General features: G+C 47.3%; 1 protein-coding gene across 3 annotated transcripts in view; it reads left to right on the forward strand.

Annotated features, from left to right (window-relative positions):
- The window catches only part of APBA1 (amyloid beta precursor protein binding family A member 1), a 138,196-nt gene that overhangs the window by 107,445 nt on the left and 14,255 nt on the right, over positions 1-16,496 (forward strand). For all 3 annotated transcript variants that reach the window (XR_010792874.1, XM_066604191.1, XM_066604192.1), the window contains 4 exons: positions 2,148-2,333; positions 8,475-8,654; positions 9,719-9,931; positions 10,370-10,489. Coding sequence is in view for 2 of the 3 variants with exons in the window: in XM_066604191.1 (XP_066460288.1) it covers positions 2,148-2,333; positions 8,475-8,654; positions 9,719-9,931; positions 10,370-10,489 (699 nt within the window). In the remaining variant the exon portion in view is untranslated. The remainder of the gene's footprint in view (positions 1-2,147; positions 2,334-8,474; positions 8,655-9,718; positions 9,932-10,369; positions 10,490-16,496) is intronic.

The following is a 16,496-nucleotide window of genomic DNA, read 5'->3' on the forward strand; positions in this document are numbered from 1 at the left end:
GGTCTTTTTTTTTTTTTTATATATGTTTTTATTTTATTCTGTAATTTTTTGGGGGGAAAAGCGGGGGTTATAACAACAATTTTTTTTAAACTTATTTTTATAACTATTATTTTAATATCTATATCTCCCATGACATCACATAGTCTTTTTTTATTTCACACTTTTCCACTGTAACTGGTGCATCCACAGGAGCCCCAGTTACAGAGGAATACATCTGCAGTCACTAACAGAGCTGATCTGGGTCTGCAAGGACCCTGCAGCTCTGCCACGGCAGGGGCACCTGATGGTCATGTGATCGCTGGGTCAAATAGCAGAAGTGACACTTCCATTTTCTCTCTTCAATACATAGCACTGATTGAGCGCTATGCAGTCTGCAAGAGAGAAGGCAGAAGTGGTTTAAAAATGCCATATTTTTACTATTGGACGGGAATAAAGCCCAGCACCAAGAGCCATAAATTTATGGTACTTGGTCTTTAACCCCTTAATGACGCGGCCCTTTTTCTTTTTCCATTTTCGTTTTTTCCTCCCCCCTTTAAAAAAATCGTTACTCCTTTATTTATCCATCGACGTTGCTGTATGAGGGCTTGTTTTTTGCGGGACGAGTTGTATTTTTCAATTGTGCTATTTAAAGTACCATATAATGTACTGAAAAACGTTAAAAAAAATTCTAAGTGGAGTAAAATGAAAAAAAATTGACATTTCACCATCTTTTAGTGCATCTTGTTTCTACAGCACACGGATGGCAACAAAAACGACATGATAACTTTATTCTATGGGTCGGTACGATTACTACGATACCAAACTTGTATAGTTTTTTCTTACTATACTCCTCTTTTTTTTTTTCAAAGACATTAAATTTTTTTCAATTATTTTCTGCGGTCATTTTGTGCACGCGATAACTTTATTTTTCCGTTGACGTAGTTGAGCAAGGGCTCATTTTTTGCATAATGTCCTGTAGTTTCTTATATTATCAATTTGGAATGTATACGACTTTTTGATCGCTTTTTATTGCGTTTTTTCTGGGAGACAGGGTAACTAAAAAAATGCATTTCTGGCGTTCTTTATTTTTTTTTTCGGACGACGTTCACTGTGCGGGAAAAAGAATGTGTTACTTTGATAGTTCGGACTTTTACGGAAGGGGCGATACCAAATACATATTTTTAATTTATTTAGATTTTTTAATAATAGATATGGCAAAAGGGGGGTGATTTAAACTTTTACAAGTTTTTTTTTTTTTTTTTTTTCAATTAAAAAAACTGTATTGATTTTGTTTTTTACATTACTTTGAAGCCCCCCTGGGGGACTTTAACATGCGATGCTTTGATCGCTCCTGCAGTATGACGTAATGCTATAGCATTACGTCATACTGCTTTTTGACAGGCAGTCTATCAAGCCACCCCACGGGGATGGCTTCATAGGCAGTCTGTTAAGGCAGCCCTGGGGCCTTTCATTAGGCCCCCGGCTGCCATGACACCTGCACGGCTCCCCCGATCTCACCGCGGGGGGGCCGTGCGGGACCCCCAAACAGCGTTCGGGGGATTTAAATGCCGCTGCCACGCAACCTCTCTTCATACATACCCCGCGGCTGCATGACGTAAATGTACGTCATTGGTCGTGAAGGGGTTAATGGGTATCTTTTTTTATTACTGGATGCTTTTGGCATCTATTGGTATGATAGGTGCCTATGTGCCAGGTGTTTTCCTGGTGCAGAAGGTGAACATCCAAGAGAAACTCTGTGTGCGAGGACCCTTATTTGTGGAACGTACGCTATATAATATGTTTCTGCTGAACGGATAAAATAATAATTACACCGTATCATTCTGTTACATCCGCTAAATATTTGGAAACGACCTCCTTTGGATATTTGACGCTTCTCCTTAGTGATAGCTGACGGCCGGCTTGGTTTTCTGGTCTGTTTACTATGCAGAAAGTATTAGGCGATGTTCTTGCTGCTGGAAACTGGGTCTTCACATGCCTTGTAGCTGGCTAGAAATGATTGTCATCTCTGACATTGAGACCAAGAATGTAACGTGTTATAGTCTGTGTGTAGCTCAGCCCGGACTCACTGCGCACCAGTAGTCTGCGGAGGTAGAATCTGGTGGCCCGCCACAACTCACCCACGATCTCTCCCTGTTTACACCCTGCAGGAGACAATGATGGATCACCCCTTGAGGACTATTTCATACATTGCTGATATTGGGAATATTGTAGTCCTGATGGCACGCAGGCGAATGCCACGCAGCAATTCTCAGGATAACGTGGAGGCCTCTCACCCATCCCAAGATGGAAAAAGACAATACAAGATGATCTGCCACGTCTTTGAGTCCGAAGATGTAAGTAACACGTGACCTGTTGCCATTTTAAATTAAGCATATTTCTAACAGCTAATGTTAACGTTCCTCATTATTTTATCAGTTGCCGGCATCACACCGTGTACAATAGTACTGAAACATATGGCAGTGTAAGTTAAAGGGGCTTTAACGGAGCCGTGCGGAAACTGACATGCGGCTCAGGAGTCAAAGCTGCGGCATGTCAATTGTATCGCCGTTTCCGCAGCGGCCTTTCTCCTCTCTATGGGGAGAGCTGGCCGCAGCAGAATAAGCCGCTTGAAAACCCATGCTGCCAAATCCCGCGGTTCCGCAGCAGACATGCTGCGGGATTTCCGTCCTGTGTGAACCCAGCCTGACTAACATGAGAACACACATATAGAATATTTGCAAAATGCTTTCTCGTAGCTTTCCATGAAAATAATAATCTTTATTTCTATAGCGCCAACATATTCCGCAGCGCTGGTGTCACACAGGCGTGTTTACGTGCGCATTGTGTAGGGAATAGAACCCAATGATTTCAATGGGTTTGTTCACCTCTCCGAATTTTGCGTGCATTTTCGTCACACCCAAAAAAAAGGCAGCATGTTCTACTTTTCGTATTTGCGCACCAAAAGTCAATGGGGATGTGCACAAATTCCTGCGCAATACGAAAGGAGATGCGTAATACACTGCGTAATTCTATTGAAAAAAAGCACATTGGAAGTCTTTGGACAAATTTGAAACTGTGTGTTTTTGTTTGCCGCGCACAAATGAGCATGCCATGCGGGCGGAGAAAATACAGTAAAATACACTGATGTGCACCGAAAAAATCCTCTTCAGTGCACAAAAACGTTGCGCCGAGGCGAGAGCAAATACACGTACGTACGTCTGATGTCGGCCCAAGAAATGAAATTAACTAGAATAATGTAATATTTATTGCTCACTGTCCATAAAGATGGTAAAATTAAAAACTTTAGTGTGAAGAACCTAAATTGTTCAAAACTTGAAACTACAAAAACAGTTCTAGTTCCTTGTACAGCAGGTTGTTCTGCTTCACCATAGAATTTGCTGTTGACTCCTATGAATATTGGTGGGTTTTTACCATAGAAAGATTGCAGACATTTATTGCGCCATTCATTAAAATGTACAAAACAAATAAATAGATAATATGAAGATATAAAAGTGCATTTACAAAAAGCTCCAGCAGTACTATGCCTAAGGCTGGGTTCACACGGGGCGTATTCCCGTCCGAAATCTCGCGGTTTGGCCGCAGCAAAAACCGCGAGGTTTAAGCCGCGGCGGCTTTGGAGCGGCCCGGCCGCTCGCTTTTCTGTTGTGGCCGGCGCTCCATAGAGGACAGCGCGGCCGCGACGAAAATAAGCAAAAAAGAAAAGTAAATAGACATGCTGCATCTTCTGAAACCGCGGCTGCGGCCGCCTCAGCCGTGGTTTCAGCCGGACTTGCCGCAGCGGATTGGTCGTCCCGTATGGACGAGATTTCTGAGAAATCTCGTCCACATGGCTGGCTAATCCCGAGATTAGCGGCCGCGGGCGGATTTGCCGTGGCCAAATTCCGCGCGGCAAAGCCGCGTCAAATGCGCCCTGTGTGAACCCAGCCTTGGGGTACGGCATTCTGTTACCTTTATAGTCCATGGGTTTGTCATCAGTTGGGAGAAAGAATATCCCTAATGTGTAAACCGATACTGCCGTTCTTGACAAATACTTCCTATTAAGCCCCATAGATGACGCCCCGGATTACAGTATAAAACTTCTAGAACACCCCTGAATCACGGTTATGACTCTGTTCATTTGTGTACTCTTGGTTGGCTTCAATTAGACCAGATACACTCTTCTACTTGGTTAAAAAAAAAAGGGGGGGGGGGGGGAGGAAGCCTGACAAATCCTGCTAATGGGTTCAATGGGATCTGTTCTTCCGTTTTGAACAATTGGCCTTGAAAAAAGTATAAGACATCCATTAAGGGATATTCCAGCCAAAAGCATCACTAGTAGGTTGTTGGACTGTCTCGATCAGTGTCATAGGACGCATACTCAGGAGCCACTCCATTGAAATACCACCTACCTACGATTGTGTGATTGGGTGGACCAGAGTCACTCATTCTTGGTAGGGATCCCAGTGATCCAAATCCCAACAATTTATTGTGTATCCTGCGGATAGACACTAGATGTTTGTACCTGGAATACCCCTTTTAAAGGGAGTCTGCCCCCTACTTATAGGTCTATAAGCTAAACTTATGGGCTGAAAGGTGACCCGCTGAGTCTGGGGATGTAAGTTTTATACTTACCGTCCGCGTTGTTATCCCAATATGAGCGCTGAAAGCCCCCGCTGAATGCATTGAGCAGCGCTGCTAAGTAGTCCGCCCATTATAAAATTAGAACGGGTGGACTACTTGGGAGCGACACTCAATGCATTCAGCAGCGGCTTGCAGCGCCCACACCAGGGGAACAGGGAAGGAAAATATAAAGTTAACATTCCTGGGCTAAGCGGGTCCTACTTCCAGCTCATAAGCTTAGCTTTCAGGGCTAAAAGTAGGCGACAGGTTCCCTTTAATATTCACTCCTGGAATCAGGCACTGCAGAGGTGAGACTCTTTATTTACTGTATGTTTTCATGCAAAGAAAAGTTTGTAGTCAAAGGAGTTGTCACACAAAGAATATTGTTTTTAGTTAACTTGTTTAATTATGGGCTGGATTTATGTATTTACAGCTATTAAAAAAAAAGTTTCTATCCCCAGATATTCCAAGATTAATATTAGAATAGCGCCACCTGCTGTTTCTATTGTGTCCCCCCCACCAGTAAATATTCCAAGGTGGTCACACATGCTCAGTCTTGCCCCTCTGGGTATGTGGAGGAATCCCTGGTGTGGTGAGTGGCTGCTTCTAAAATTGCTACATATTCTCTGCTAAGAGATACTGAAAATGTGCTAAAAGAGTGAGAAAGCATTATCTCCAAGCAGAAACAGGTGATGCTTTTCTAACATTAGTCCTGGAATATCTATGGAAATAAACATTTTTTTTAATAAGGGTAACTACAAAAAAAAATGTTCATAATTTATAGGCTGATGTCACGTAGCGGATGTATTCACCCATTAGCCCCACTAGTCAGGATTTGGTCTTCACTGTGGGGTTTCCCAAACTATTACCCTAGAAATAGTTTCAGATAAGGGGCAACTGACACATTTGATCAGGTATTTCATAATGCAATACTGAAGGGAGTAGGCAAAGACGTAGCCAGGGAAAAAGTTGAGGTCATGGGAAGATAGAAGAATACATAGACTGATAATGAGCCTAGGTCAGGAATGGAGAGATCAGGAAAGCTGGGTAATCCAGGCACGGATCAAAGAGGAGATCAGACCAAAACACACACCTTTGCACCGTATGGAGACTGATTGCTCTGGGACCTGCTGGTGGGTGGAGCACACTAAATAGTCGAGGAATGTTAGGGTTGGTTGAGGACTATAAAGTTGGGAGAGCACCGTGCCCCCTAAGAGGCAGGCTGGGTTCACAAGCACACAGCCTATGGGAACCAGGAATCTATCAGGAGCTACAGAATCTGCCACATCCAACACGGCACTGGCCATGCCCAGCGGCAAGAGGATATAGTGAACGCTGACTGTCATACCCAGCAGGATTTAACTATAAATAATATTTATTTGTGCGACAACCCCTTTAACAAGCATGTTGTGGCCATTTAGATGACTGGTTGCACATCTTGTCAGGATCTGATCCCATTCTTGGCACTAAACATACGGCTTCTATCTGATGACAACCCCAGGGACTTGAGCGTCTATGACACAGATTTATTAACTGACACCTACCCAGACAAGTTAGTAATAGATGTGTCACATCTACAGAGCCATCACTATGGCTTACAGAAGTGAATATACAGTATGCCCAGCACTGTCACAAAAAGTTCCAGCACTGGCTAGGCTCAGTCATGGAGCTTTGACGGTAAATCCTCGTTTAGCAGGGAAGGTATGGGTAACGTGTGCCTGCATACTGTACAGAGTAATTATCGACCATCGTGAAGGCAAACCTAATTAAGATGAAATAATAGAATGTTGAGAAGCAGATAAAACACAGTCCTGGTTTTTAGTACCGTGAACCAACTGACTGTCTGTAAGGTGTACGTCTATAAATATTCCATAATTTCATTTATTGCTAGGCTGGGTATAATTAGCGATCATCCTTCACACTTGTGTGGGTTTAATTCTGTCCTCCATCGCTGAGGAATATCTGGCCATGAACATTTCCATTCCTGTGTCATGTTTTTCCCTTGGAAGGGCTGTGGGAATTAATGACATGAATGTCAGTTTCTATTAGCTCGGCCTTTCTAAACATTGTATCGCTACATAAATAGAATGTAATATTGTTATCTTTTTCTTCTCACCACTTGGGAATGGCCTTAATGCAATTTCTTTAAGCTTTGCTGGCTGCTGTTATTGTCTGAGCTGGATCTCCTGTGCCAACGCCTGTGTTCAGCCAACGTGACACCCCAGCACGAGCGCCGAGCAGTGACACAGCTGTAATTAGAACAGGGTCGGAACTGCCCAAATAGATAGATGTTGGCTGACCTTGCCAGTAGGTCGGACTTTCGTCACTGACTGCGTCCTTGCCTGAAAACTGTTTGCAGGCACTTTGTGAAGAAGGATGCTAATTGGGGGCAAAGAATTGTGGAATGGTGCCCAGTATATACACGTACTGGAATCTGTTAGCGCCATCTCCTCTTTCTGGATTTCCATTAGACCTATAAACATTTCTAGGTCTACAATTTGGAATCACGATAAACTAATTGCAATTAGCTGTATTGTTTATTCAAATCACGCACTTGTTCAATAAAGTCCTTTTTTTTATGGTCTCTTTAAAACATTGATAAATGTCATAACCTTCGTACAAAAATCCAGCTGGGACAGAAGCCACGAGTTATAAAGCATCAACTGGAAAATGTTACTATTAGTTTTTAATCACCGGACAGAGTACAGGCTGTACATATTCATAATGGTGGCGATTTATCAAAACTAGCGTGTGTACATAACTTTTGACCCTTTAAGGACCAAGCAAGGTAAATTTATGGTGCTTGGTCTTGGACTTAAATCCAGGCCGATAGCAAAAGTATGGCACAGGATTGAAGCTCCTGCAGTCAAGCAGGTCGGGTCCTTGGCTGTCAGACACAGCCAAGGACCTGGAGGAGAAGTGGTTTTCAGCAGCTTCTGACTTCTACTCTACAGGTTACATAGCACATAGTGAGCACTATGTAGGGCAGAGAGAAAGTGAAAGTGTTACTTCGGCTATACAACCCTGCGATCACATGACTGCTGGATGTCCCATGCCACAGCAGAGCTGAAGGACGCCTGCAGACCCTGATCAGCAATGTTAGTGACTACTGTCATTACAGGGAGATGTTTTTCTCTGTAATTGGGGCTCTTATGGATGTTGCTACTATGGATGTCCCAGCTACTGTGGAAAAGTGTGAAATTTAAAAAGAAGAAAAAAAATGCAATGTGAATGACCCCCAGAGGTCTTATATGACGTCATGAGGGACATAAGTGGTAAAAAAAATTCCAAAAATAAGTAAAGAAAAATTCTAGAATAAAATAAAAATATATGCATAAAAATGACCCAATGTGAACCAACACTGTGCCCATATGCGCCCTGTAATCCCAGACTATACAAATAAGATTTCAAAACGCCAAACAAAATTTTGCGCAAATGTACTAATTAAAAAAAAAATAAACAGCGAATTAAAAAAAATATATATATTTATTTTTTTAAGCTTTTTACCCCCAATAAAACTAAAAAGGAGCGGGGGGAGGCAGTAGAAAAACATTTTTTTTAAATAGCCCTATATGTCGCAGAAGAAAAAAAACTCGCAGCAAAAATAATTTTGGTAGCTGAAGGAAAAAAAAGGAGAGCAGTAAAACCACCACATGGGTGAAAGCACTAAAAGGTGTTTGGTCCTTAAGACTAGCGACTTCGACCAGAGATTGCTGTGTAGTCCTGTGGCTTCACAATCTAATAGAAGTCATTGCGGTTACGTTGTAGCTCTCAAGTTGCTGCAACAAGTAGTACAAAGGAAGCAAACTAACTTGGGATATCAACAAGTCCATTTTTAAAGGCCTTTCTGTCTTTCATTTCCTATCCATCTGCAGGCCCAGCTTATTGCCCAGTCTATAGGCCAGGCATTCAGTGTTGCTTACCAGGAATTTCTGAGAGCTAATGGCATTAATCCAGAAGATCTGAGCCAGAAGGAATATAGTGATTTACTCAATACCCAGGACATGTATAATGATGACCTCATCCACTTCTCCAAGTCCGAGAACTGCAAAGATGTAAGTAGTCTGATAGATATATAATGTGTGCTTGGGCATTTCAACATGTATTTTATAACCATCACTGAGTGCAAGGCTACTAAAAAGTAAAATATAGTACTTGGTGATGGTTACTGTTCCAAATATATATATTTTGGCTAACTCTACTCAGATTGTCATTTTTGCCATACTATTAGTCAATTGCCATGTATTCTTTCATTTTTCTATCAGATACAGTCTCCTTAATGGTATAATATCTCTAAACTAATACTAAGCACTACAAACAAGGGCTTACATCCTGTCTATAGTTTACACACATATATAGACATAATGAAGATATATATATATACATACACACACACACACACACACACACACACACACACACACACACACACACACACACACACACACACTCTATCAAGGATATATTAACTCTTTCCAATCCAATTTGTGTCCTGGTTTTCCTAGGGGGCTTACTCTTTCTGCCGTTATACAACGGCGCTATCTGCTGGCTAAAGCCAGTACTGCATGAGGTGACATGTTGGATAGGCTCCGACAGCAGAGAGGCTTGCAATATACAGTAAGAGAACCCCGACAGTTGTATTACAACATCGGAGCTGTACAGTCTTAAATCATAATGTCTTCAGACGTCAGACAGTGGGGATTGGAAAGGGTTAAGTGTAGAGATGAGCGAATATACTCGTTTCGAGTAATTACTCGATCGAGCACCGCGATTTTCGAGTACTTCTGTACTCGGGTGAAAAGATTCGGAGGGCGGGGGGAGGCGTGGCGGAGCGGAGGGTAGCAGCGGAGAACAGGGGGGAGCCCTCTCTCTCTCTCCCACTCCCCGCTGCAACCCCCCACTCACCCACGGCGCCCCCCGAATCTTTTTGCCCGAGTACGGAAGTACTCGAAAATCGCGGCGCTCGGGCGAAAAAGGGGCGTGGCCGAGTAGGTTCGCTCATCTCTAGTTAAGTGCATAAACCTCCTGAAAAGTTCTAATCATTTTCTGCCATATTAATACACAATATCAGTGTACCGAACGGATACTGTTAATAACAACATTTCACTTTGTTTTCCAGGTTTTTATTGAAAAACAGAAAGGTGAAATCCTCGGCGTTGTAATTGTAGAATCTGGCTGGGGCTCCATTCTGCCAACAGTTATTATTGCTAATATGATGCATGGAGGGCCTGCCGAGAAGTCGGGGAAATTGAATATCGGGGATCAAATCATGTCTATCAATGGCACCAGTTTAGTTGGTTTACCACTGTCTACTTGTCAGAGCATAATAAAGGTAAAATACTAGTCCAGTATGAAGAATGAAGTCTTTCGAACCATATCATTGAGCTCTACTTTCTGGTTATATTTCATCACGGCCGGTACGGTGTATTTTTATGAATTAGGTAGCTGAATATTATTTAGGCGTGTAAATTATACTGATCAACTAGGACTACAATGATCTAGAGTCCTCCTCACCAACCCCAAGATATACAGTAAAGGAAAGAAGGTAACTTGCTCTTTCCTTCCATAAAATATTAAGGGGTATTCCCATCTTGGGTATTTATGGGATACTCCATAAATGCCTGATGGGTGCAGGTCTCACCTCTGAGACTATTACTTTTTCCATTTTCATAGTCAGTTTATTCCAACGATATGCTGCACAGAGTTAGTATTAGTTCACTTGTGTACATGCCAATAGTAGAGTTAAGCTTAAATATTGCATTTATTTTAGGGCTTAAAGAACCAGTCAAGAGTGAAGCTGAATATTGTGAGATGTCCTCCAGTCACAACTGTCTTAATTCGAAGACCTGACCTTAGATACCAGCTGGGCTTCAGTGTACAGAATGGAATTGTGAGTGACTTTATAGATATGCTATTATTTAGTGCATATTATTTCTACTCATTAAGAGGTTATAAAGTTCTTAGAGATTGTGGCCTATCCTCAGAATAAACCATCAGTATCTGCTCTACCGGGACTATTCGTAACGCCGGTTCCGAGTACTGAAGTCTTTTCCCTTTGAAGTGAATAGGACATTTTTTGCAATACTCTGAACAGCCACTACGAGAAGTATGACGTCGCAACCCCTTCAGTCAGCTGATCTGTGGGGATCCTGAGCAACGGACCCCTCCAAGCAGATATTGATGGCTTATCGTGAAGTTAGGCCATTAATTTCTACAAACTACATTTCTCCTTTAGAAATGGTAGCATGCTCCGACAGATGTTGTACTATGGCGATAATGTTCTCGAAAGGTTGTGGGCTAGAATATGGTGCCTAACAGATTAATACAGACCTATAGGGACTCCCATGTCCTAAGACTTTGCAGTTATTACATGCATTTCTGTTTAGCCAAAACTGTGAATTTTAGCCAAAGAGTATAAAGCTTTCCTATAAACTTTTTGTTTAAAGGTGAATGTGTCATCAGAAAATGACCAGTTTTATCATATATATTTTAGTTTTTTAGCGATTTAAAAAAATAAAAAATAAATCTATGACACGGTGTATATTTCTCGTCCGTATCATTGGGGGCCACAGCCTAGACCATGGGATATAGCCACTGCCCTAGGAGGCGACACTAAGCAAAAAAAGTGTTAGCTCCTCCCCGCTGGCTATATCCCCCCCTGCAGGCACTCAGCTAATTAGTCTTTAGCTTAGTGTCTGCTAGGAGGCAGACGTAGGAAAAGCTATTCACGGGAATCCGGGGAGTCGGGGCTTTTCCCTGGCTTTACTGGCCTCCCGGGGGAGACGCAGGCAGGGGGTGTCTCCACCACTACTGCGGCGTCTCACCCAGAGAAGAAAAAGGGGCCCGACCATGCAATGCGCATCCGAGTCGGTTACCCGCCAGCCATAGGGCTCCCCCTCCCTGGAGTAGCGCACTGTCTGACGGTGACGCGTAGGGGGCAGCACTGCTGGAGCTGTCGACGTGTGGACAGGCTGTGGCCCCCAGAACAACACCAGAAAATAATCACTCGGGACTCCCTCCTCGCAGCGGCGGCAGCGGCAACAAGACGCAGGTTACCTGGGCATCACAACTCTCGGACGGCAGAGAAGCAGCAGCGGCGGCAGTTTCTCCCTTGGCAGGGATAGAAGCGGAGCGGAGCGGGGCAGGGCAGGGCAGGACGCCGAGGCGCCGGCCGGCAAGCCACTTCCGGGCGCGGCGCTCCGGGGGGCGGAGCGCCGTCGTCACGGCCGGAAGACGTCACTTCCGGGTCACGGGGACGCTTCCCGGCCAGGCCACGCCCCCTCCGAGCGCGGCAAGCTTAAAAAGGGCAGCCAGGAAAAAGAATGGCCGCTCTCTGCAGCACAGCGTGTCAGCTTGCCTACACGCACGCCGGAGCCTGGCACTGTGCAGCTCCCCGAGCCCGCAGCAGCAGCCCTCCTGAGCAGCAGCCCTCCTGAGCAGCAGCCCTCCTGAGCAGCAGCCCGCCTGAGCAGCAGCCCTCCTGAGCAGCAGCCCTCCTGAGCAGCAGCCCTCCTGAGCAGCAGCCCTCCTGAGCAGCAGCCCTCCTGAGCAGCAGCCCTCCTGAGCAGCAGCCCTCCTGAGCAGCAGCCCTCCTGAGCAGCAGCCCGCCTGAGCAGCAGCCCGCCTGAGCAGCAGCCCGCCTGAGGGGCAGCAGCGCTTCTGAGCAGCAGCCGTCCAGCCATCCGGCTCTGCAGGGTCCCTCTGCTGTGGAGAAGCATCCGGACAGCAGCAGCACCTCCTGTCTCGGGCACCAGCAGCAGTGACAACGCCGCAGCAAGTCCCTGCCACAACGCCTGCCGGGTCACCAACGCTACGAGGTCGTGTGTGTGTACCCGCGTCGACTCCCGACAACATTCAAACGTCAGGACCAGAGGCTCCAGCTGGACCGGGGGAACCGCACAAACAGCTGCCAGACCGGGTAAGCCTTGCCCAAGGCGGCACTTTGCGGTGTTCTCCCCTCGCCCTCCCCTCCCCCCCCTGCAGGCATTCCTGTAAACGGTACCCACCAGTTGCAAATTGTGTTGTGTTACCATGTCTGACCCCAGATCAGAGGGTTCCAGCCCGGCCAAGGGGAGGGTGAAGCACTACGCTTGCTCTACATGCAGCGTTAAATTTGCGTACGGTCAAACCGACCCCCGCTGCGCGGGGTGCACCACGGCACGCGCTCCCCCAGGGACTCCGGTGCCCCCCGCCGCCCCTGTGGAGCCAGGGCCCGAGCCCCAATGGGCAAGGTCCCTGGCTGCTGCCGTTTCCGGCCTGGCCTCATCCTCTGCGGCAATTTTACGCCGGTTAGAGCTTAGCTCCGACGCGTCCTCCTCGGAATACGCGCAAGGGAGGACACGCAAGAGGAGGAGGTCCCGCAGTAGCGAGGACTCCCCCCGGAGGTCACGGCGCACCAGGAGGTCAGGTAGGTCCCCCAGGTCCAGGCGGTCCGGGGACTCTCGCGGCTCCCACGGTTCCAGAGAATCTGTGCATACGTATCATAGATCACGGCACTCGTCGCGATCCCGATATTCTACAAGACAGGCCCGGGCTCACCATGAGTCCCCACGAGCGTCGTGCTCTCGGGCATCCCATGACACGGCACAAACGGCAGGTGAGGGCAGTGGGTCGGAAGACTACGACCGCTCTGATGCCTCGTCAATGTCTGAACTAGACGAAGAGCAAGTGTCACGCCTAGCCAGCCTAATGGACAGCCTGGTGATATCCGTAAGGGAAACCCTCCAGGTTACGGAAGAAACAGTAGAAACGGCCCCGTCCACGGTGTCGTTTAGACGACAGAGGAAATCACGACAGGTCTTTCCGGACCACCCGGATTTCTCGGAAGCCCTTAACAAGGAGTGGCAGAACCCGGATAAAAAATTCAGGCAACCCGGGAAGACTTGGGAAATTACTTACCCGTTCCCAGGGGGCTTGAAAAAGAGTTGGGCGGTACCTCCAGTAGTCGACCCACCCGTGTCACGACTAGCTAAGAGCACAGCATTGCCAACAGCCGAAGTAGCGACGCTAGCGAACCCGCAAGACAGGAAGCTGGACACCTTGGCAAAAACAGTGTTTCAAGCCACAGGCACAGCCTTGCAACCGATATTTGCGGCTGCATGGGTCAGTAAGGCGTCCACAGCCTGGGTCAAACAATTACGGAAAGACATCATAGCAGGCGCTCCACCAAGCGAGTTGCTCGAGCTGACAGATAATATCATACAGGCAAATAAGTTTGTATGCACAGCTCAGCGTGACGCAGCCAAATTTGTGGCCCGGGCGTCCGCCGCATCGGTAGCGACAAGGAGAACACTCTGGCTGAAGAGCTGGTCAGCGGATACAGCGTCCAAAATAGCGCTAACGAAATTGCCGTTTGAGGGAGACAGACTATTCGGCCCCAAACTGGATGTCATGATAAAGGACGCCACAGGCGGCAAGAGCACGTCACTACCGCAAATGGCGGCAAGGAAGGAGAAGGCCCCATTAAGAAAGAAGCCGTTCTTTAGGCCCTTTCGGCGCTTTCCATCCCGCCCAGGGGCGGGGCAGTGGTCCCACTCTACGAGAACCCCTGCAGAGTCAAAGAGGGGCCCCTCATTTAAAACAAAACAGCCGTGGCGACCACGACCCGGAACATCGAAAATGGCGGGACCAAAAAACGTGGCATGAGGCACTGCCCCCACCCAGTGTCACCAGGGTGGGGGGCAGACTCTCCCAATTTTGGGAGACATGGGGGAGGCGCGTGAACGACAAGTGGGTACAGGAGATTGTGACATCCGGGTACTCAATCGAATTCACAACCCTCCCACGGAATTTTTTCTGCAAGTCCAGAGTGCCGTCCTCTCCGGAAGGGGTAGCCAACCTACAACAAGCAGTACAGAACCTACTGGCACAAGGGGTTGTGAAACCGGTGCCAGGAGCCCAGGAGAGGCAGGGGTTCTACTCGAACCTTTTCCTAGTACCCAAAAAGGATGGCAGAGTGAGACCGGTCCTGGACTTAAGGAGATTGAATCGATTCGTCAGGACAAAACATTTCCGGATGGAGTCAGTCAAGTCCGTGATAACATCCATGCAGCCGGGGGAATTTCTGTCCTCGATAGATATCAAGGACGCCTACCTTCATATCCCAATCCGGGAAACACATCAGAAATTCCTCCGCTTCGAAACACAGGGAAGGCACTTTCAGTTTACGGCGCTGCCATTCGGCCTGTCTACGTCACCAAGAGTTTTCACGAAGGTACTAGCGGCAGTGATGGCGCTAGTTCATGCGGAAGGTATAGAAGCTATTCCATACCTAGACGACATACTAATAAAAGCACCATCGTTGGACGACAACGTCAGGAGCCTGAACGTCACGATAAAAACCCTACAAGAATTCGGCTGGATAGTGAACCACGAAAAGTCATGTCTAAAACCAACACAACGTTTGCAATTTCTGGGCATGATATTCGACACCAGCCTCCACCGGATCCGGCTACCTCAAGCAAAGGCACACAAGCTCCGGCAGGGCGTCCGGTCCCTAAGGCAGGGGAAACCACTGACCATCAGATACTGCATGGCTATCCTGGGCCAGATGGTGGCAGCATTCGAGGCAATCCCTTTCGCTCAGTTCCGATCAAGGATGTTACAACACCTGATACTGTCACGCTGGGATGGGTCCCGGCTGACCCTGGAACGGCAGATCCAGATAACCCCTCAGGTCCGAGGGTCACTGAAATGGTGGCTGAGACCTGGCAGACTGCAGGCAGGGCGACCGTTGGGCCCCAGGCAATGGACAGTAGTGACGACGGACGCCAGCCTTTCAGGTTGGGGCGGAACACTGAGGGACCAATCGGTTCAGGGAGAGTGGTCACAAAGAGAGGCAAGGCTTCACATAAACATTCTAGAACTGCGAGCTATCTACCGGACGCTCCAACACTTCGGGCCCAGTCTCAAGAGAAAAAGCGTACGCATTCAGACGGACAACACCACAGCGGTGGCCTATATCAACCGGCAAGGTGGGACACGGAGCTCGTCGGTAATGAGCGAGGTGGCAGCCATACTGACATGGGCAGAGAGGCATCTAAGCTCAATATCCGCGGTGTACATCCCCGGAGTAGAAAACTGGATGGCGGATTACCTAAGCCGGGAAAGGATAGATCCCGGCGAATGGGGCCTGCATCCAGAAATTTTTCAGACGATATGCCGGAAATGGGGCACACCAGATGTGGACCTCATGGCGTCACGGTTGAACTGCAAGATACACCCATTTGTGTCCCGAGCCCGGGACCCACAGGCAGCGGCAACCGATGCCCTGACAATTCCGTGGAGGGAGTACAAACTCCTATACGTATTCCCGCCAATCCCGCTCATACCGAGGATCCTGGGAAAAATCAAGCAGGAAGGGCGACCGGCGATATTGGTAGCACCAAATTGGCCAAGAAGGAGCTGGTACGCGGCCATCATGGAGATGCTGTACGACACACCGTGGCACCTTCCGGAGCGAAGAGACCTGCTATCCCAGGGGCCTTTTGTTCACCCGGATTCCAGGTCTCTACATTTGACGGCCTGGCCGTTGAGACCGAGGTATTGAGAAGGAAGGGTTATGCGGAGAATGTCATCCAGACAATGATACGAGCCAGGAAAGCAGCCTCATCAGCAATCTACTATAGAGTCTGGAAGCGCTTCTTCATCTGGTGCGAGGAGAGGCGTTTACAACCAATGCAATTTTCGGTGTCCAGGATTCTTGCATTCCTACAATCAGGCCTTGAAGTAGGATTAAGGGTAGGGTCGCTGAGGGGCCAGGTATCAGCACTAACGGTACTGTTCCAAAGACCAATTGCAAACAGGATGGCAGTACGGACTTTCCTGCAAGGAGTTGCCCATACAACACCCCCGTTTAAGCCTCCGGTCCAAACTTGGGAGCTCAATCTCGTGTTAGA

The sequence above is a fragment of the Eleutherodactylus coqui genome, chromosome 5 (genome assembly GCF_035609145.1).
Source record: "Eleutherodactylus coqui strain aEleCoq1 chromosome 5, aEleCoq1.hap1, whole genome shotgun sequence".
NCBI lineage: Eukaryota > Metazoa > Chordata > Amphibia > Anura > Eleutherodactylidae > Eleutherodactylus > Eleutherodactylus coqui.